At 34.8% G+C, this 24,226-nt stretch overlaps 1 protein-coding gene and 1 long non-coding RNA gene across 2 annotated transcripts in view; one reads left to right on the top strand and one right to left on the bottom strand.

The window, feature by feature from the left end:
- The window catches only part of LOC109045556 (potassium/sodium hyperpolarization-activated cyclic nucleotide-gated channel 1-like), a 95,013-nt gene extending 86,414 nt beyond the window's left edge, over nucleotides 1-8,599 (top strand). Inside the window, exon 8 of the mRNA XM_042748534.1 lies at nucleotides 7,551-8,599. Within this exon, the coding sequence (XP_042604468.1) occupies nucleotides 7,551-8,554 (1,004 nt within the window). The 3' untranslated portion in view covers nucleotides 8,555-8,599. The remainder of the gene's footprint in view (nucleotides 1-7,550) is intronic.
- LOC122141342 overlaps nucleotides 1-13,012 on the bottom strand; it is a 30,097-nt gene extending 17,085 nt beyond the window's left edge. Inside the window, exon 1 of the long non-coding RNA XR_006157729.1 lies at nucleotides 12,814-13,012. This is a non-coding gene — a long non-coding RNA (uncharacterized LOC122141342). The remainder of the gene's footprint in view (nucleotides 1-12,813) is intronic.
- Between the last annotated feature and the right edge of the window lie 11,214 nt (nucleotides 13,013-24,226).

Raw genomic sequence — 24,226 nt, 5'->3', positions numbered from 1 at the left:
TTAAATTTAAGAAACACCTTAAACACCCTCCTCATTTTTCACTACAATACATTTACACCTTAACAATGGTCTTTTTTCCATAAAAACATGTCCTAAAATTAGCATAATTTTCTGTACTATGCTTTAAAAAAAGCTTTATTTTATTTTAAAACCAGTCGGCTTGATGTACTTTTTAGCATTTCCCCACTAAACACAAATCCATTATCACTCACACCACTCTTCACAGAAATACTGAAAAGAAGGATTTCTCTTTCAACCTGTTTCAAAGGAACAATGGAAAATAAAAAAGGGATTTTATTCAAGCTGTCTTAAGACACATCAGGTTCTGTAATGCTGCATATTTTAGTCTTTGTCTCATTGTTGAGATACAGGCCACCATCCATCATGAATTTGAATTGTGTGGAATTCAAATGTGAGCTAATGCATTTTGAACATTCGTAGAACATTGGTTTGATGTTCTGCACCATTCAATGGGTTTGGTCTATGACCTTGTCACCACTTTTTTGTGCTATTTAATTGAATTCTCTGTCACTACGGTTTACAGTATAGGGTCTAGAGCATGAGCCTTGTTACTCTTCACCCAACATTTCCATTAATCTTTTATTCAACAGGAATATTAAACTAGTTTGTGACAGAGCAGATTTGAAGTGAAGCACAAATGCATCTTAAATTCAGTGGTCACATCCAAGCATAGCTTCAAAATATGTATTTCTTTAAAAAAGGGGTTGATATGATAATATGATCACAAAGTATAAACTGTGTCTTGTTTCTTTGTGCACCTTTTGATTTCACAGTTCATAAGATAAAACCAGAAGATAATTTAAGATGTGACCTGAAAAAGCAAAGTAAATGTTTCTCCTTTAAGCATATGAATCGGTTATGACGTATACTAATATAGCATGAAGCCCTGCATAATTTCACAACTTGAGTGCATGAAACATGCTCGAAATATAAAACAATATCCCTTTTAAAGGTCCATTATACAGTCATTGGGATTCAATAAAAAAATTAGCACCTGCTTGCCTGCATCCAAAAAAATAAAGTTAGATATAGGTTCTAATGTTATTATTTATTTTTTTTACCTTTTTCCTTGGTTCTTTTTATTTTTGTGTTTATTTTCTCAATTCTGGCATGTTGCTATTGACTTGCCTTGCACTAAAAGTTGGATTGGATTGGTTTGGATCAATATGCCCACACTATTGTGACATGCACGTCACAACTAGTCAATAACAGGCCAATCAAATCAAATTCAATTCGATTAAATGAAACCCTAAGACGACAGTAAGCATTACGCTGTCCGAATTCAAAACTAGGATTATATCTACACCCATCTCTGTTTGTGGCATTGACGTTAACACCCTTTAAACGGCAATCACAAAACACGAGACGACCGGTTTAAACAAAGCCAAGGCGTGCATTTGTCCTTTCATGTGGAGAACGGGCTTGTAGTAGATTACCACTGCAAGTTGCCAGCACTTCCAAAAACTTTCGATTTGACATAAGTCCAACTAAAACAAGGGGTCTTGTCTCATACAAGGGAAAAATACGGACCGTGACATGATTGGTGCTCCATGTACTGTTTTTTGGACTGCAAATGCTTGTCTTGTCCTAAGCAAAAGAATTTGACAAAAAAAAAAAAAAAAAACTAAAGTTAGTATGCATTAACCAGAATGACATGTTGTACAATTGATGTATCTATCTTTATTTAAAAATTATTTGACCAGGAGCCCCTCTTGAGATGAGCTCATCTCGTTTTCAAGAGTGTCCTGGCCGACCAGTAGGCAGCAGGTAAATTCCTCATGACGATCCAGATTTTCCCCCCCTCACATCTGAAACGATCCACAGGCTTAAGGCAGCCAGCATGCGTTCAGTGCACCAAGTGGACCTCATAACGAAGGTTAAATCAAACTAATAAAATGCTATTGTAAGTAAAAACAAGGCTGCATGCTATTGTTAAAGTCAAGGCAAGTAACTTTTATGTCATGTTTGGGCATTTATCCTATGTAACTGTCTTTATAATAATAAATGCATGCATACTATTTGAATGGTTCTAGAAATTCCAAAAGATGTGCTTCACTTAAGGTTTTTAATGAAAGAAAATAATCATAATGATAACAACGCTGCTGCTTGTTGTGATGATGTTGCTAAACACACACAAAATGTTTCATTCTGTTTGAATTCTTATTTGTCTGTATCTTTAATAATGGTGGGAAAGATGCTTTAAAATGAGCTTGGTAAGCCTATTTATAGTACAGTAGTCAACATTTGAAGTGGATCCAAACCTTTCATCAAAGTTGTCCTAAAAACAAAATACGTTCTTGTCTTAGGACAACTTTGATTAATCTTTTTTGATCCACTTTAAATACTGACTACTGTACAGTCAAGCTACTTTAAATGTTTAGCTATACATAAAGATACCATACTTAGAGGGGTAATTTATTAATACATTATTATTTATACAAGATTGTATTAGCAATGTCAGAGACTCTAAAATAAAAGAAAAAATAAGACAGTTCATTTAAAAAAGACAAAAAAAAGTACATAAATTGATATCATTTAAATTAACTTTTCTTTATATAAAGAAGGTAACCTAAAATGCTTACTATATGAAAAGAAGAAAGAAAAAAAAGAGCAGCCCACAAAAAAATTGACTTTTTTAAAAAAAAAGATAATGTTACACTACTGATAAATGTAATAAAAATAAGTAACATTGCCGCTGATTTTAGCTATAGCTCTCAAACACAGATTTCCCACACCTTTAGACAATGCAATTCCATGACTTTGTCATTTGCGATAAAGATCTGTATTACTCTTTTGCACTCACAAAGAGCCAGTTAAACTTTTTAACGCTGGCCTGGAAATTACAATTTTAAAATTCTCTGATATTTCCAGGTTGACTGTGTACTTACCCGTTACATCCCTATCTCTCAAACTAGTTTACACAGATTCTCAAACTAGTTTACACAGTTTTACATGTTAGCAACAGAAGCTAAAATATACAGCAGGCAGCTTTCTCTCAGCCTATTTATAGCCGTGGTCCAAACGTCATGGCGGCCACCTGGCAAGGTGTTTGAGCTCAATGGTGTGCTGCATTCATGGCTCACTGTGTTCCACTCATTAATTAGAGAATGGGAGGCAGACTCCAGGTTATTAGGCATCTTAAGTGAGACAGATACAAAGAAATGAAGCCCAGTATCCCCATTCAGCCCCAGAAGAATGCAGCAGAGGGCTAATGTGTCTCAGCGGAGGCCGTCAAGCTTAGAGGTGAAATAGAATGTTCCGTTCTGCTGAATGTCTAAGAGCGTTCGGTGGAGATGTGTTTTTCTCCATACAAGCCCCATGCAATAGGTTTTGTTCTGAAAGACACTGTGGGTTACTGTGAAGTCAATGCTAAATGCTAAATCAATGTTCAGAATGTCTTTTTTTTTATAGGTCTTCTTGCTCACAGTCAAATGTTGTGGCAGTCTCAAATGATATGTTTGCAAAAACTCCCCACAGAAAAAAAACAAAACTCAATTATTTATTCGAAAACAATGAAACTTACTTAAAACTGAGCATTGGTCCCAACGGTGTCTCAAACTTTGGTTAGATTAGCCAAAATACCCAAGTCTGCCATTAAGTTGTTATGATATGAAATAAAATTTCTCATCAAATTCTTTTGAATGGTACTCCTAGCAATTGTCTTTTTTACTTCTAAAGAATTTTAAGAGAAACATCTGAGACATATACTTGAAAAAAATTTATTTTCATATGTATTATTTGTGCACAATGTTTACATTTGTATTCAGTTAGATGAACTGAATGTACAATACAACACTGAGACATACAATTTGGATACTGACAGCATCTAAAGCATAGCATATTTAAGCTTGCACAGCTTTAGAAATATAATAGCGTACATTTTGCAATTTTATAGAAATGTAATGATTATATCAAAATGCATTCACCTAATTTGACATTGTTTTTTATTAAATTAGAAATTCAATTCCTTTTTTTCTATTTCATATGTTTTGTATAGAGAATATTGAATTAATCTGTTGATAGTTTATTTATTAATTGACAGAAATATTAATACACAGAATTTGTTCACACTTTTGTATACATTTTATATATAATGCATTAAATATGATCATACTGAACATTATTAATGTGATTAATTAACTACAATAAAATCAACATATTAATTCAATATTCTCTAAGCCTTAAAGGGTTAAACTTCATCAGAGACCTACAAATGTTTATGTTTACGAAGCTGATTACTAATTAGATCAATTTGGTTTGAGATGGCATTCTTTCCATTTAATGCTACCATACTTGGTTTTCATATTTTGTTACAGGTATGTAATGCAATGACATGCATGCATTTTTAAATGTGACTGAAGTGTCTAAATATTTTTGGGGTTACTGCAAGCCAAATTCTTAGTTTAGTACAACCCAAGATTATGTAATTTCCTGTAGAAATCTCTGTATTTGGTATATGGCAATACTTGGTCAATAAAACATGACATACAGTATCAACTCAAAGCTCCTGCAAGGGTGTCAGAGAACATCTACACTTTAAACATATCAAGTAGATCATTTAATCGACTAGAACATTAAGGTCATGATAGATCTGGAAGGAGCTCCTCACTGGCCCTTTAGAGTCCTGTGAATAACATGTTTTTGATCAACTCCTCATTCACAGAATTCACGATACCTCCAAACCTCTTTTCAGACATCACGTAAGTCTATAGACATACAATGCGTGTTCATTTAGAGGTAGACCTAGTCTCTTCAGTGTTCATCTGGATTCATTTCACTGTGTCTGCCAGTAGATTACACATTGTAGCCTTTGCCTTCTGAGAACGAATACACAAAGGCCATTTCTCTCAGGATGCGTTGCAAACATCGGGGGTAATCAGTCACTATTTTTCCCCAAACCAAATTGCATCTCAGGTCTGACTGCCTCTCCACAAAACTCACCCAGCCATGTTTACCGCTACCTGACTAGTCGATATGCACCGCGAACAAGGAAATTGTGTATATTTGGATATGCAAGGGCACGACAGGCATGTTAAACCTCAGAGACATCTCCAGGGAGGTCTTACTGTGATTATGTACACGTTATTCCTGTCCCCCTGAATAACCGTTCCTGTCGAGACCAGACTTGTTCATCCTCAAGAGCCCCTTTCTTTCTTCAGTGACATATGATATCTCTCATTTTCTGCCTCAGCTAATAACAAATGACAAAGTGCTGAAACTCTGTGTAATTGGTTATTGAGAACGGCCTTAAATAAAATAAAATATACATATTACAGTAAGTTATTAGGAGACAGTGTTTAAATTCCTTCATCCTGACAGTTACTGTTCTGAGCTACCACATTATGCTCTTAATAGCAGATCATACTGTTCTTTTTTTAATTTAAACCATCATCCATCTGGTGCTGATGGCTTATGTCCACATACTTATACTACTTGGCTATGTAGTATAATATTTAACAACAAAAAAATCAATATTCTCATAACACAAAAAATCCTATACCCCTCCACACTTAAAACAAAATCTTTTTTAAAAACTTTTTACCATTTATTGTTTGTATAGGGATTAAAAAAAAAAAAACATAAATAAAGACTTTAAAATTCCAACATGATATTATTTATAAACATAACAGCATTACAAAAAAAGTAAAATAATAACATTTCTAATCAGTGAATAAACAATCCCATGACTGAAGCATTGCAAATAATAATAATAATAATAAAAACAATAATTCATATTTTTTTTAAATTGCAAAATACTTAAATTCAGTTGGTATTGAAAACTAGACAAGTGATTTCTGAAATGAACCACTATTTCAGTGACAATTTATGCATGGTTTTCAAAAAAAAAAAAAAAAAAAAAAAAAAAAAAAAAAAAAAAAAAAAGGAAAAGGCTAGTAGAATTAACTCTATGGAATTGTTCATTAAACTTTTGCAAAGTTTGAAGAATAGTATTTATATTGCAACGATGATTCAATGACCTCCTGTCATGATGAACTGAAAACCTATTAGCATTTGCCCCCATAAACATCTAAAAATCTGACTAAAATTGCATTCTTTCTCTAATCAGAAAATTGTGTAATAGTCCTTCCTTAATGATTAAATATAACAATTCTGCACTCAGCACTGCAGACAGCTTGATTGTAAAAGTTTATATGTCCCAGAGCAGCTGGGTCATGAAACTGTGCCTCCTGCCTGATTCGCGCTTACAGCTACGGCTGAGAGATTGATAGCCTATTGCGTTATGCCTTCAGCTCATAAGAGCCTTACTCAGTCATCTTGTGTAACAATAGAGCTGTGCTCAGCTATTGTATACAAAAGGGCAGTAATAGTAGAGGTTCATTGAAAAATCAATACATCCCTCATTTATGATAGAAGCAAAACTGTGACTTGAGTAAAAGAAGCAGATCTAAGTCCATTTGGCACACTGGAGTGAAGTTAAATTCATATTTGATAATCATCTCACAGCATTTTTTTACAAACCTTAGGTGATCAATCAGATCATTTTCTTTATTGCTGGTTCAAACTTTGGCATTTATTTTACAGTAACCCACAAATAGATGACTGTTAACAGCACTAATCAATTATTCTTTTTATATGTAGACTATGGAGGACTAGCAGTTCCAAATAAATAAATAAATTAATTAATTAAAAAGGCATAATCAGTATAAATAAAAATATAAATAAATTTTCAAATTGACAAATAATTTTTTTTTTATAACCGTTTAAATTGTAGCAAAATATGACAAACTATAAATTATATTTCATATTTAAATAGATTAGAAAAACTTTTGCAAACTGCTTTGCTTTATTTTCGATTTATTTTCGATTTTTAGATGGACAATTAAACTATTTAAGAGAAGAGACAATAACAGTTGTGAATACAACTACAACAATGTTTATTCACAAAAATATCCTAGAAGAGACTTTTTAAAAATGTTTTTGCAAAGAAAAGCCCTACTATTACTCAGTGTGCAATAGAATTGTGTGTTTGTCCTATTACAGTAGTACTAGATACCCTGCTGGAAAACAAACAGCTTAGACATACCTGATATATCTCGTCTCCTAGCCTGGCCAAGCTTGTCCACAGCTAAGTTTAGCTGGTTGTGGTCTCAAAGTCCTTCTGAAACCAGCAAACAGACCAACCTGACCAGACTAGGAGACCAGCAAAGACAAGCAAACCAGATTAGAAAAAAAAAAGCTTGACAATTGTTCTTCAGCAGGGTTAAGAAACTCGTACCATATCTATGGTGTGCTCAGAGAATGTGATGTTTTAGACTCAAAATGTGTGTATTTGCTCTAGCGATTGAGTGCAAAACCATATGAGGTAAGCACCTCCAGATGTTGAATCCAACATCAGTCCGACTTAAAACCTCTACTTAGGAGTGACTAGCTTCCCCTTTCTACATTTGTGAAACCTTTGTGCTTCTCCTCTCACTGTTCAACACCCTTTGTTGGCCCATTTGGGCTAGATGTTACCTGCTCAGCCCTGACTAAAAACTGACCATCTTCTGGTTTCACCCCCAAAACAGGGAAGAAGAACTCACTACTGCTCCAGAAATTCCAGAAGGATCTGAATGCTGGCGTCTTCAACACTCAGGAGAACGAGCTACTGAAGCAGATCATCCGGCAGGACCGAGAGATGGTGATGATGGTGGATCGGAAGCAATCGGTCACGGGGATGAACTCCACGCCGATGTCTGGAAACTCCATCATTAACTCTCCCGCCCAGCCACCGTTCACTACAGCGATCGCTATTCTTGGGAACAACCAATTACAGCAGCAGGCCGCCCCACTAAGCTACAGCACCTCTGCCACTATAACCCCATCAGGCCGCATGCCGCCCTCACAGGGCGTCACGTTTTCGGCACCGAGCGTTTCTCACGGCAACTTGAGCACCTCTTCCCCGAATCCTCCTACGCCCTTGCAGCAGCCGGTGGGGGCCATAATGTCCCCTTGTTCATTCACCACATCAATTTGCAGTCCCCCGGTGCAAACCCCTATAGCCAGCCGAACATTCCAGTATGGATCACCGACAGCCTCCCAACTGTCCCTTGTACAGCAACCCTTACCCCAGCAGCCCTCTGCTGCCTCCATACTGCAACAACCACAGCAATCGCAAGGGGCGTCCCCTCAGAGGAGCGATGTCCACAAGAGCACACAGCCACTCCAGTCAGGCAGCCTGAGCAAGGACATACGCCACCTCTCTGCCTCGCAGCCCTCACTGCCCCACGAGACCTCATTGGCTGCCCGGGCACATCCCACATCGGGCGAATCGCTCGCTTCCATTCAGCCACCCATGGGATCCGCGGCAGGAGTCCAGGCCCCGGGCTCCGTTCTGCAAAGCGGCATTCGCAACAACGTTCCACAGAGGGTTGCCCTTTTCCGGCAGATGTCATCGGGTGCATTACCGCCGATTCGCACGGCGCCCTCTAGTGCCCAGCACAGGGATTCCATGGGCTCCAGGAGAGAGTCGGCAGTCTTAAGCAGTACAGAGACGGAACAAGACAAGATGCGGTTCGCATCGAATTTATGATCCCATTTTACTTTTTTTTGTTAATTTTTTAAAAAGATATTTTGATTGATTTTTACGGAGAGACTAAAAAATTGGAAAAAAAAAATTTTCTCCAACTTCCTCTGAGAAAAAAATAATAACCTTATAGCTATCCTGTACAGAATTTCCTTGTACTATATTTTAGACACACTTCCCCTTCAACATAAGAATGTATATTATACAAATATATATATATGTGCAAATCCAACTAGAATATTTGGCATTGACCATATGGGAAAGAAAAAAAACTCTAGTATAAACGCAAGTCTTCCTCTAACATATGTGACTATAACAAATTTTCGTTATCGTTTTTGGTAATGGAATGCTTTTGAATGTGTTTTCTTTACCGTTTTTGTTCTCAATGAGAAGATGACAAAACAAGTCCAGCATTCAGCAGCTTTTGGCATCACTGTGGAAAATGTTTGCGCAAATCAAACCTGGGAAATACTGAAAAGTTTAAAAAGCACATCTAAAAACTTTTAGCAGCTGGAAAAAAAAATATCAGAAAATGCTCGGAGCATCAGATCAAGGTGCAGTTTTTATCTCTGCAATACTTTGTGTTGTGCAGTAATTGCGTTGCGTTTCAAGAGAGCATTTGTGCATTAAAGGGAATCAATGTATTTATTTATTTATTTTAGTTTTTTATTTTAATTTATTTGATTTTTACAAAGGATGTGTGGTCAAGTCGGATGGTTTTATTTTCTATATCTGATTTTAGAACGAGATGGACATTATGAAATGTCACTTAAATGTACATTTACAATATTTATAAAACTAAAGATTATCACCATTATGCAATAGACTGTGATATAAAGATTACCTATATGTGTGTTGTACATAGTTTTGTAGAGCTAGTATTTACAAAAGTAATGTGTGGTGCATTTCTCAAACATGGCAATGTCTTATCTCTGTCAGCCGCCTGGGTAATGCCTATATATGCATATATATATAAATATATATATTCAAATGGTAATATGTGACAACAAACATCAGAAACATTCATTAGAGATAAGAAAACCTTAATGCAAATAGTAGCATTACACTGTAGGTAGTAGTAAAGACAATATCTGCATTCAAAAATATCATGCTGGTCAAAGATAAAGGCATATGAGCGATTACAGCGGCATGACACCACTGCGGTGGGGGAGGGGGGTTATGCATCATCAGCAGCAGCAGCAGCAAAGCTTAATGCATTTTGATCATTTTAGGATATTTATTAGATAATTTCCTGGGCTGATGTAACAAGGAAGCCATATGCTGCCTGCATATATCGATAGATGCTTTGTTTTATAATAGTTTCATATTAAATAGTGTTTTATTGTTTTGTTTTTGTTCTTCTCACATGGATCAGTATTAATGGATGTACACACTACTCCAACTTCATAATATTACATAGATGCAGATGTTCTGGTTATGCATTTTCTGTTATTTTTGCATTTAAAGACTGTGAAAAACATTCTAACCTAACATTTATTTATGTATTTATTTACTTATGCTCTGCAAGATTTACAAAACACATCAACCTTTAAGTCTGAGATATGAAACAAAAAAATCCGTAAACCAATGGCACAGCAGACACAACCCAATTATAAAAACGGCCAGCAGAACTACTCAATATCAACTAAATAAAAACAACAAAAAACAGAACAAACAAAAAAAAAAAAAAAAAAAAAAAAAAAAAGAAAGTAAAACAGAAGCTGCTTTGCATTAAGGTTTTTATCTCTCCCGTACGTCAATTCATCCAGTTCGGGGCTTAAGACTTTGAAATAGCATGTCAGTCATCCATATTGGTGGTAAAACAGATTTTACTAGGGGTAACTAACAGCCCTGACCCCATCTATTTTTTATTTATTTTTTCAATACCGCTACCAAAAGCTGGTAATAAAAAAAAAAAAAAAAAAACACAAAAACTCATCTGGCCTGCGCAAAGTCTCCAAGCCCCCTTGCACAATGTTTAAAAGATGACAATACTCAAAAAAAAGACCAAAAAAAAAACCCCACTTGTGTCAGTACTGTACCAGTGCAAATACAGCGACCATAAACGCATGCATTGTCACAAATACTTAAAAAGAGGAACTATTTAAAAAAACGTTGATGTTTAAATGTATTGTGAGATTATGTTTTTTTGTTCATTGTCTGCCTAGACGTTCTCTGTGCGTATCAGAAACACTGAATTTTCACAAAAAGGACACTCTTAAGTATTTGTGCCTAAACTATAGCCATGTTTCATCCTGTTCATTTTATGAGTGTGACTTGTGTGTGCGCGCACATTCACGCACACGTGTATGTAAACAAGTGTATACGTGTATGTTCAATGTTTTCTGATGAGAACAAAAAGCAATGGGAATGGCCAAATGTATCGGAGCAAAAAGGCGAGATTTGCTCGGCGTGTGCGATTAACATATTAGTGAAAGTATATCTATTTGCAAACAAATCAGTATCGGCTGGAATCATGATAGATCATTGGTTACATGTGTGTGGAACTTAACTTTATAGCCACTGATGTTGTGTGGAATGAAACTGGCCAAAGTGAAACATTTCAAACTTTCATTGCGAATTGCACTTTCTGTTTAAAGAGCGAGAGAAACCTAGAAGCAGAAACACATACATTAGTGGGTTAACTAAAGGGGTTGCTACATAATCCAGAATCACGTCCTCTGGCCTCTGGGTCGATGGGAGGACCTGTGTGTTCAAATACAACAAAAAGCGCTTAACTCCTGCTATGCCATAGTGTATAGAAACTAGTGTACAGATAGGACGGTCAGCGGTACTCTGGGTATCTGCTTTTTTGATACTGTACTTGCCTTCGGAGGGGAACGCTTCCCATGTTAATGTGCTTTTTCCTCTCAGCTTTAAACACTGTAAGAATTCCGGATTGGGAAGGAGAGGCGTTCATACAACAATACACTAGAAAAAGTGAATACTGTCATTTTCTGAAGAGGCGTTTAAGAAAACCAGCACATATTTTCGTATGTTTGTTTTTTATTTGTTTTGATCATATATGTGTTTATGTGATGGGAAATGAACAATGCAAAAGAAAAAGGGAGGAGTGACGTTTAAATAAAGGGGAAAAACCAAAACGGTTGGTTTGCAGCCTCCACGATTCAGGTGAAATCATTCTGTTTGATATGTTGAATGACGTGATGCAAATGATGGAAGATTCTAGAACAGGCCTCAAGCTCTTCTTAATCTCAGCTATTTTTTTCCCATTATGCTTGTTCATGTACACCAATGCTTGGTTTAAAGAATAAATAAAAAATTAAAATAAAAAAAAACTGGGGAAAAAGAAATCATTCAATAAATACTGTATACATGAACAATTAGTTACTTGATCCTGAATAAAGAAAGGTAAATGTATACTTTCTTACACCTATATGCAGACAAACGGTGTTTGTCAAAAAATTCTTTTGATTTTCATTATTTTTTGTTTTATTTTGTTTCTTTGTAAATAATAAACCTTTAAAATATAGAGAAAAAAAATAAAAGAACTATTGCCATTTACCACCAGGCTTCAGTGTGTTTTTTTGTAGCGAGTTGCCATTTTGCTTGTTTTATCTATTATTAATTTCTCCATCTACAGACATGAAAGATGACTCAAATTGTGTGCCTTGTAGAGATGTGCAATTACATTTTGCAGCAAGACGCTTTACCTTGGCTTACCTTGCCCTCGTGGGGGAGGGGGGTGTTTGGGGGGCATCTTAGGCATGGTTATGAAAGTTTGTATTATTATGACACCAATGTGGAAATGCAGTCCTAAAAATTAAGACTCCAAAAAGGAATTTTCCCAGGTACATCATAGAAGAACCATTTTTTCTTAGTGTGAAGAACATTTTAATAACCTGAAGAACCTTTTGTATAATAGAAAAGTTGCATAAATGAGAAAGGTTCATCAATGCCAATAACAACAACAAAAATTATTTTTAAACGTGTGCTTGAGAAAGTAGCAGTCCGCTTCAACAGTGGGATCTTCAACAATCTTACAAACAATGCCCTGGCAACATACAAAGTCATCCAAAACACAATGCAGTGGTTTAGAAACACTACTGATAACACATATAAAGATATTAAATTCAGACTTTGTTGTTAGTTGTTATCACTGAATCAATTATATTTTTGCTGCTGTACACAAACAACTAACAACAACACAGAAGTAATCCATCCACTCCCTGTGAACACAAAATAGTCCAGTCTCTAAAGCCAATCTCTTCACAGTCGAAAGTAAAAGGACATATTGATCTTACCATATGTTTTTCTTCCCTTGTACTAGAACTCTCCATTTTGTGTCCAAAAACTAAATCCATACATGATTATTCCACATATAATTTCTGTAAGTTCCAGTTCACACTAGAAAAGCCACAACCATTTTGTCTGTTTGGAGAAAACAGAGTAACTATCTAATGTAGGCATCCACAGGCCCTGAAAAACACCTGCAAGGAGGAAATACAGGTGGAAGAAGGCATAGAAACCAAGTTAAAAGTCACCTACATTTCCTGTTGTGTCCAGAATCTTAAAATTACAAAAAAAATGTTTTAAAAGGCTGTAGCTATAAATGAAACAGCCTTTCTGACAAGTAATAAAGTTGTCTTTATGCTCTTTTAAAATGAATTACTGAGATTTAATGTCGTAATGAAACACTTTGAATGTGTTGCAGAAATATAGATGACAGTTTCTTAGTATAAAGGTCATCTTGCTTCAGCCTTTCTCTTCTTTCTGTGTACAGAGATAAAAAGTAAGTGTGTGACACAGCGACAATGGGAAAGTGCGAAATATAAATTTGGAGAAAGGAACAGAGAAGGAATGTCAGTGGTGAAAATGAAAAAAAAAAAAATTCTTTGGGATAGTCAGGATTTCCATTCATTTCCCTCGGATGCAGTTATCAGTCATGAAGTATTCATACATTGAGACAGAACCCTCTCACGGTTGGTTCTGATTAACAGGACACCTTACACACAGTTTGGATTCATAATTCACATTCCACAATAGGGGATATTAGACTACTGCATGCCTAATAAGTATGAGCTACAGTGAATCTCTTCATATGTAAATCCTCAAGGGTTTCATTAATAACCAAGGTTATTAATTAGAGATTCAAAATACCCTTACCCTCTTTTACCCTTAAATATGAAAACACAAGCATATTGAATCAGACCAAAAGCAACAAAACTCTAGGCGACAGACCTTTGACATAAGCCAAATCCGCACATTCTAAATTCCGAATGGCTCTTAACGGAATTTGTGCAAAGCAGAATACAGATGAATCCATTAAAGAGGACCTGTCCATAACATAGAGATTAGCAGAAAAATTCACAAACATACTGTAAAGTTCAAAAAATAAACTCGCCTTGCCTTAACATTCAGTTTTTTTTTTTAAGTAAATAAAAATGTAAAAAAAAAAAAAAAAAAAAAAAAAAAAGAAGAAGAATCAAATATTCAACTAAAACGTTGCAACATTAAGTCTGAAAAATCTTTCCTTCATGAACTGTATTGCATCAGTGCATCAATATGATGTCAATGATTGAGGAAAGAAAGTCATGGGGTGAATTCAGTTTTTTTTTTTTTATGTTGAAATGACTGGAGAAAAATGTCCTGATCATTCTGAATTAACAGGTTTGGAACAACATGAGGGTGATTAAATTACTACAGAATTTTCAATATTAAGTTAATTATCTTATTATACTAACAGTGCACATATTATAATACAACTTTAGTTTAATTCATTATTAAAACTGAATTTATGCTGTTGGTAAATCCTTATTTTAAACATTATTCTCATCGGTTCAGGCAACCCAACCTTCTAAACGTCAGCAAAAACAGCAGGGTTTCACATGACACCAGTTCAGCTAGAATTTCTATCAGTTGCAAATGTCAATTCAGCATTTTTTATATTCCAAAAGTAATTTAAGAAACCAAGCTGTGGGTTTGGAAAAGGTCAAAAGAACAGTCTTCATAAGTACTGTATATAGTCTGTGGTTATGAAACAATGCTGATGTTTTCATATAAGTACAGCATACACATACAGAAGTATATATTATTATTATTATAGCATATATTTCTTTTCTTCCTGAATAGCAAAACATATATGTGACCTTGGACCACAAAACCAGTCTTTAGTGTCAATTTTTCAAATTTGAGATTTATACACATAGATAAGCTTTTCATTGATGTATGGTTTGTTAGGATAGGACAATATTTGGCTGAGATACAACTATCTGAAAACCTGGAATATGAGGGTGCAAATAAATCAAAATATTGAGATTGAGAAATTGTCCAAATGCAGTTGGCAATGTGAAGTTTTGATATGTTTACGGTTGGAAATGTATTAAATATCTTCATGGAACATGAAAAATCTATAATTTTGACCCATACAGTATATTTTTGGCTATTGCTATGAATATACCCCAGCAACTTAAGACTGGTTTTGTGGTCCAGGGTCACATTTACATCTACATCCATGGGGCTGAAGTGGAGCATGTGGTATAGCTTTAAGTTCCTTGGTGTCCATCTCTCTGAGGATCTTCCCTGGACCCTCAATACCTCCATATTGATCAAAAAGCCACTTGTGCATTTGTGTGTGTGTGTGTGTGTGTGTGCATATATATATATAAATGTGTCACATTATTAAAGTAAAAAGCGTGAAAGTTTCACACAGATAGATTTATTATCTTCAGAATATGAATATTTATTGGCATGCTCAAGCATCTCATCAGAATTTGTGTCAACGTAAATAACCGCTGGCAGAAAGTGAATTAGCGTTAGCCCTCAGCACAGATAAACACGAGCTCTTAATTTATTGGTTTCCCGCGCAGCTGAAGGTTACCTTTGGGTAATGGAGGATGCCGCCGCTCAGTAATCTTCTGTGTCATGTGACTTCTGTAATTGCATTATTTCATAATGGCTTTGTATCGTAGATAGGTGGCATTGATAACGGGAGTGAATTAAAAAATATCTTCAGATGGATTTGTGCTGTATGGATTTATTATCTGATTGTGTATACATCGGAATTTCATTACGGCTCTGTCAAGACCTTGAGATCAATTTATGCTGCTTCCTCCAGCCAATCACATTATTAGAGTTTATTGAACTCGCAGAGGTTGTTGAGGCAATTGTTTGAGGTTAAAACGTTAAGCATTATACTAAAGCCTATAAAAAGAGAATTGTTCTCTCATAACAACAACAAAAAAATGGCATTGGAATGTGGTAATAGATTTCCATATATATACCTTCACAGTAATCAGAGACAAGTTTTAAGCTTACTGTGGTAAATTTGAAATTAAATTTTAAATTTATGCATTTAGCAGATGCGACTTACAGTGCATTCAGGCTATCAATTTTTACCTATCATGTGTTCCCGGGGAATCAAACCCCCAACCTTGTGCTTGTTAACGCAATGCTCTACCACTTGAGCTACAGGAGCACTGAAAGAATAAAGCAGATGTTAGTAGTCCTACTGTACAACCCCACTTCCAGAGTCTTTGGTGCATTTTGTAAAATGCAATAAAATCAAGAATCTGTGATTTGTTCATTCTCTTTAACTTTAATTTAATTGACAAAAGAACAAAGAAAAGATTTCAAAATTTTGTAATCAAAAAGTGCAAGACTATGTATTTAAAGTATGCATATTTGAATGCAGGCATTGTCCCAGGACTTCCAGACGATGTAGGCCTTTTATTCAAGGAGACTTTAGAGACGATTTTTAATAATTTATTATTATTATTATTATTATTATTATTATTATTATTACTGTTATTTACTTTATTTATTTTTTTGTTTGTTTGTTTTTCATGAATCTTATTTTTGATGTATGTTTAGGACAAAAAAATACAATGTAATCCCAGATGCAATTTTATTTTTATTTTTTTATTTTTTTTACAAAATAATTGTGATGGGCTATACAACACTGGATACATACTAGAGAAAGCATTTTTTGGATGTATGTTGAACAAAAATACACATATTGTTTATCACAAAATTCCAGAAGTACTTCTATTTTTTAAGATTTACTTTTTCTTCTTATTTTTTTTTTTCCACAGTGAACACATGAATTAGGTTTTCAAATGAGGCCAACAAGATGAATAGATCTCAGATATCTGATATCTCCGTTTAGGCAGGGATACTAGTACAGCATGAAAGCAGAACTCATCCTTGCAGCTCTCAAGGTGACATTCTGGCTGTGAACACCAGTTTGCTCACTGACCGAGGTTGTTTGGTCCGCTGCCCCACTGGGAGGCTCTGGTCCGGGCAGCTAGGTCCTGATGAGTGTACACAGAGGGTATATGAGGGAAATAAATGGCTCTCATACAAATGAAGGGCATTTGTAGAACAAAAGAGGGCAACTGATCAGTTGGCCACCTAAGTAATATAGAAAAGCTGCATTTGCATAAGGAAACAGTAGTACAGTATACGTCCAAGGCAGCAAAACAATAGTATTAAAGTTTCAAGCAAGTTAAAAATCTGTTTAAATAAAATGCTGTACAACATGTATCCATGCAATTCTCAATACAACACTGGGATCATTTTCAGAGAAAAAGAGATGTAAGAAGGAAGCAATAAATACGCAAATAAATGCAAGAAAGAAGAACAGATGCCAATCAGGGTGTGAATATTACAATGATATTATTAGATTTTGAATGCAGAACATTCAATGAAAATCATAGTAAATTAACGTAAAGAAGAGGAACAAAATTTTAAAAAAGCATCTAAAATCATGATGTTTAGGAGCATAAAAAGCCTCTTATCTTGAAAGTATTATTTTACGGAGATATTGTGTTTTTAATAATATTTTAAATTACATTTTATTTAAAAGTTTCTGATTTAATTTAAATTTTCTTAAAAAAGTAGTGATGTTGTTGTATTTTTCTTCTTTTTTATTAGTTGTATGTCTACATAGTTGTCATTCATTTCTGTTAGTTTTAGTTATTTTAGTGCATCAAGTTTATCTAAATGAAAATGAGAAATGTTGCAACTAACTGAAATATAAATGAGTTTAGGTGTTATATATATATACACACACACACACACACATATATACTGTATGTATATATATATATATATATATGAATTAATAATGTTAATATAAAGGTTTTAAAATTAAATATATATATATATATATAATATATATATATATATATAATATATATATATATATATATATATATATATATATATTCAATTTTAAAACCTTTATATTAACATTATTAATTCATTAACTAACATGAAACAAAGAGAGACATATTTTTACAGCAGTTATTAACCTATAAAATAACCTAATTATCCAATAAATATGCTCATGTTCATGTTAGTCAGTGCATTAACTAATGTCAACAAATGTGTAAATGCTGAGATTAACATAAATTCTTTTGAAGTAGTTTCCATGGTTAGTTCATGTTATCTAATGTAGTTAATTAATGTTTACAAATGGAAAATTATTGTTAAGTGTTACCACTTTTTTTTTTTTTTATAGTTTTAGTTATCCATAACAACCCATGTTCCTCAGCAGCATTCAGACAGACATCCCATATGAACAGGTCCAGTTACATAAACTAAGCTTTTAACTGAAGTTCACATCCTGATCCTCAATCATCTGAGCTGATCTAAAATGATGCACTCCTGTCTGCTAGCAACACAGCAATCCGACTGTGATCACAGCAAGATTACAGGCTTTATCTGCTCTGAAAGAAGACAAAAATAGAGCTTCCATGACCTGTGCCATGCCAGGGCTGCGCTTTAGTATCTCCAAAGATACGCTATAGTGCTTTTCTCATCCAACAGCATGTCTACGGTGCAAGCGAACAATGCAGTACAAAATGCAGCACTCAAAAGGCACCTTGATTGTAATGGGAAGCTATCTAGTTTTGTTGCATTGGTTGCAATCTCAGTTTAAACGAGGTGTGAGAGGTTAAAAGGATATCGAGAGAAAAGCTTCATGCACTACCACAGAACATCAGACGTTCTCTGTTAGCTTCTTCAAAAAGCAAAGCTTGTTCTGATCTCCCATACTGAGCTTTCCATAACAATCATTCTCTTAACTCATTGATCACTTCAATCCATACACTCCATACCTTAACTTAATTAGCTGAAATGATAATAAGATACTGAGATAAAAACCATAATACATAATAATCATCATCTTCCTCCAGATATATTCTTTCTCATCAAACGAAAATCATTACAACACTCATAACACCTCATTTTACTAATAAAAAAAACAAGAAAAGAAATGATATAGCAGAGAGATATCAGCATTCAGTTCCTAACGATTCATGATGCAAGGATTGCCAGGCGGCTGATTTGAATTGCAGTTTTTACATCACTGTGGCACTTAAGTTTTTATTTTATAGCAATGCTTTCTAAGACTTTAGTTTTCATACAATTTGCAGATTTAAGTAATGGCCAAAATTGAAATATAATTTGTCATAATGCCATGTTGGGATCTCCCCTGCATCTACAGTATTGCTGCGATTAACTGGATGGATGGATGGATGGATGGATTTATTTATTTATAAAAATCATATAATTTTACTTTTGCTTTTTTGTCGTTTTGCAATTGCACTGTCTATTTGAAAATATTATATTTATGTCATACTAAAATACTGAATTACAAAATTCTTATTAAATGTATAGTATACAGATGAAAAAAATATATAACATAAAAACATTTGTGTTTAGGAGAACAAAATCAGCACTTCTGGTGAAAAATCCTAGCTAACGGGGAACAATTTTTAAAGAACATTAATTAATGTTCCAGCAAGATAAAAATCCAGTAACAATAATAGGATGTTGGTTCAAAGCTATGTGGTCTATAATAATGTTCTTAGAATGTTAAATGCACAAAAATGTTATTTATACATCATTCATGGAACCCTTTTCTGAAACAGTCAGATGTTTTTTTTCCTTCTTTTTTTCTTTCAAATGTTACTACTGTACTTACTACTTGTTTCAAAACACTTAGAGAACATTAAATTAATTAAAATTCCCAACATGTTTCCACAAAAGGAAAAAAAGGAACATTCCTTTAATGTTTTCTCTTACTTTGGCATAACCAAAAGAAGAAGAAAAAAAAACATTTTATTTTAAAAACTGTAAAGTTTGCTTAATGTATTTTCTAACATTTGTGTAATTAAAAAAAATTGTCATTTGAACATTAAGAAAATATTTAGAAATATATGAGAACTTAATGGAAATGTTAGTTAAATGTTCTTAGAATAGATTTTTGTTAGCTGGGCTAATGCAAAATAAAAATGGTAATGGATGTTGTAACCCCTGAATAAGTCTTGTGGCTCTTTAATTAATTTATTAATTTTTACTCAAAAAGATTAACAAATAAATTATAAATAAATTACATTTTTTATTATTATTATTTCCATGTCTTGATGTGAATTTATGACACTTCATTCTAAAAGCTACATCTGTTCAAGGTAAATTCTGAATGCCACTAATCCAATAGACATTTATTGGTTGTGCTTCATTTTCTGCAGTTTGCTCCAATGGATGTGCAAAAGCCTCCTCTCCCACTCGGAAATCTCTGACACAAGGTCACGTGGATCCAATGAGGAGGTCACGTGGATCCATTTCAAGATCTTCAAATGGAGTCCTAAACAATTTTTCAGCTCTGTGATTTGTAGTTCCATTGCCACAAAAACAGATTTTCTGTAAACAAAAGAACATGTCTATCCCCAGAGCATGTGTGGTGCTCCTCATCCATCTCATCCTTTTCTCACTTCACCGAATTCAGTCATTGTAGAGTCCCGGAGACCTGCAGCAAATATAGTTTGTTATTAAAAATACTAAACAAAAAAACATCAAAAAAAACAACAAAAAACATGCTCTGTCTTCTGAGGCCTATTATTATAAAAGATTAGAAACGCAACTCAACAAATCAAACAGAACCAGCAAAACAAATAGCCTGTTCTCCAAAAAAAAATGACCACTGTGGACTATTAGGTACTGAACCATGACATTTGTGTGCCGTTACACCCCTAATATATGTGTGGTGTGTGTGTGTGTGTGTGTGTGTGTGTGTGTGTGTGTGTGTGTGTGTGTGTGGTTTATAAAAGGTTTCCACAAAATACCAAGAAAAAACAGAAATAAATTCTATTTACAAACTATATTTATATATTATTTTATTACTTATATGTTTAATTTTATTATTTTATATTTTATTTGTTTATATATCAATTTATTAACAAATTCATATATATATATATATATAGAGAGAGAGAGAGAGAGAGCGAGACAGAGAGAGAATTATAACCATATTGTTTACATTATTATAGAATACTTTGAATGCTGTGAAAGCTGCTTTGGTAAAAAGTGTCTGCCAAAGGCATAAAAAGAAGAAAATATGACCACTGCATACATTGTACAAAGTGAAAATGAGCAGTCTGGGAGCAATTTGGGAGCAATGGTTGCAAAAGGATCTATTTCTACCTCCTCTGCCCTATAAAAATGACTTCTGTTGCAGTCAGGTTGGAGCATTAAAATTATGGCTTATATAATATAATATATAATAAAAAAGTTTGAATTAGATCAAACACATTTTAGTTATACCTGACTAAACATTTCTACAGTAGCTATGATACACATGCTGCAACCTGGATTGAAGGAAACTGAGTGTTCAAGAGTGGACCAAGACTATTAACTCAGCAGATGTGCTTTACTGACTTCAGCAGTAAAATGCAGCTCTCCGGTCTGTGGAGGCATCGGGTTCAGCAGCTTCTGCGTAGGTCATGTAGAGAGTCCTGGCCCCCTGATCTCCATCTGATAATGAAGTCTGTGGAGAGAGATAAGTCAATCAAGACCAGCGCTGTGAGACTTGGCCTCCAGCCAAGAGCTGCTCTCAGGCCAGAGAGCACAGGAGGAACCAGAGGTGTGGACGTGATTCCCTCTGGGTTTTATATTAACTGACTCATCATGCACAAGCTAATGTGAATCAAGAAAATCATATATTTATCAACGTATTAAGGAGCTTGTCTTTGAAGTTTGGAAACAGCTCATTTCTTTTTTTTACTATTTTATAATTTTTACTATTATTTTCTTGCAATATTTTCAACATTTTAGAATAAATACACTATTATTTATGTATATAAATACACTATACAGTATAATTCTTTATTACTTTTCATCAATTTAATGCATTCTTGGTGAATAAAAGATTTTAATCTTACCTCAAACTTTTGAATTGAAGTATATCATGTTTTTCACAAAAGTATTAAGTGAAAGTGACGTGCAGAATTCAACCCACACACACCCAGAGCAGTCGGCAGGCATTTATGCTGCGGCGCCTGGGGAGCATCTGGGGGTTCAGTGCCTTGCTCAAGGGCACCTCAGTCATGGTATTGTCAGCCCAAGACTCAAACCCACAACCTTAGGGTTAGGAGTTAAAGACTCTAATCACTAGGCCACAACTTCCCCACTAAGCAGCAAAACGTTTTTTAACATTGACAATAATATATTAGAATGATTTCTGAAGAATCATATGACACTGAAGACATCAAGAGCAATTCAAGAGTACAGGTCCTTCTCAAAAAATTAGCATATTGTGAAAAAGTTCATTATTTTCCATAATGTAATGATAAAAATTAAACTTTCATATATTTTAGATTCATTGCACACCAACTGAAATATTTCAGGTCTTTTATTGTTTTAATACTGATGATTTTGGCATACAGCTCATGAAAACCCAAAATTCCTATCTCAAAAAATTAGCATATCATGAAAAGGTTCTCTAAATGAGTTATTAACCTAATCATCTGAATCAAATCTAATTAACTCTAAACCACCTGCAAAAGATTCCTGAGGCTTTTAAAAACTCCCAGCCTGGTTCATTACTCAAAACCGCAATCATGGGTAAGAGGTTAACCCCAGAGGCCATCATTGACACCCTCAAGCGAGAGGGTAAGACACAGAAAGAAATTTCTGAACGAATAGGCTGTTCCCAGAGTGCTGTATCAAGGACCCCTACAGTGGGAAGTCTGTGGGAAGGAAAAAGTGTGGCAAAAAAACGCTGCACAACGAGAAGAGGTTGACCGGACCCTGAGGAAAGATTGTGGAGAAGGACCGATTCCAGACCTTGGGGGACCTGTGGAAGCAGTGGACTGAGTCTGGAGTAGAAAACATCCAGAGCCACCGTGCACAGGCGTGTGCTTTTGAACCAGAAAATCAGCGGCAGAAGCGCCTGTGACCCTGGCCTACAGAGAAGCAGCACTGGACTGTTGCTCAGTGGGTCCAAAGTACTTTTTTCGCATGAAAGCAAATTTTGCATGTCATTCGGAAATCAAGGTGCCAGAGTCTGGAGGAAGACTGGGGAGAAGGAAATGCCAAAATGCCTGAAGTCCAGTGTCAAGTACCCACAGTCAGTGATGGTCTGGGGTGCCATGTCAGCTGCTGGTGTTGGTCCACTGTGTTTTATCAAGGGCAGGGTCAATGCAGCTAGCTATCAGGAGATTTTGGAGCACTTCATGCTTCCATCTGCTGAAAAAAGCTTTATGGAGATGAAGATTTCGTTTTTCAGCACGACCTGGCACCCTGCTCACAGTGCCAAAACCACTGGTAAATGGTTTACTGACCATGGTATCACTGTGCTCAATTGGCCTGCCAACTCTCCTGACCTGAACCCCATAGAGAATCTGTGGGATATTGTGAAGAGAAAGTTGAGAGACGCAAGACCCAACACTCTGGATGAGCTTAAGGCCCGCTAATCGAAGCATCCTGGGCCTCCATAACACCTCAGCAGTGCCACAGGCTGATTGCCTCCATGCCACGCCGCATTGAAGCGCAGTCATTTCTGCAAAAGGATTTCCCGACCAAGTATTGAGTGCATAACTGAACATAATTATTTGAAGGTTGACTTTTTTGTGTATTAAAAACACTTTTCTTTAATTGGTCGGATGAAATATGCTAATTTTTTGAGATAGGAATTTTGGTTTTCATGAGCTGTATGCCAAAATCATCAGTATTAAAACAATAAAAGACCTGAAATATTTCAGTTGGTGTGCAATGAATCTAAAATATATGAAAGTTTAATTTTTATCATTACATTATGGAAAATAATGAACTTTTTCACAATATGCTAATTTTTTGAGAAGGACCTGTATATGTTTTTATTATTTTAATTTGCTAATTGTATTAATATTTTATTTTTTACTTTTTTTTTCAAAGTCATCAAATAAAGCGGTATTAGACAGACAGACAGACAGACAGACAGACAGACAGACAGACAGACAGATAGATAGATAGATAGATAGATAGTATTTTAGCTCCAGATGGGATAAAAGGGATCCATTGGTATAAATAATAAATAAATAAAAATAATAAACAAATGTTATTTGTAAGCATTTAATCAGAAGGCTTTGCATCAAAAGGTTTAAGACCACAAGAATTATAATTTCAGTCCACTATGTCCAAACATTTAACTGGTATTTTATGTTTAAAAAGGTTTTCAAGCTTTTACCTTGTTAGGTCCTTAATAAAAAAAAAAAAAAAACACCTTTAACGCTCTAACAAGGTTCCAATTAACTTCAAAGAGTGGGTAGTGCTTTCATCTCTGTAGAGTAAACACATTTTTATTCACATAATAAATGGGTAACATGCTGCAAGGTTAACTAAAGGTGTAACGATTTGGAGAGATGCACAGAGACTTTGATTATATTATAAGTG

The sequence above is a fragment of the Cyprinus carpio genome, chromosome B21, assembly GCF_018340385.1.
Source record: "Cyprinus carpio isolate SPL01 chromosome B21, ASM1834038v1, whole genome shotgun sequence".
NCBI classification, from domain to species: domain Eukaryota; kingdom Metazoa; phylum Chordata; class Actinopteri; order Cypriniformes; family Cyprinidae; genus Cyprinus; species Cyprinus carpio.
This window is presented reverse-complemented; position numbering and strand designations above follow the sequence as displayed.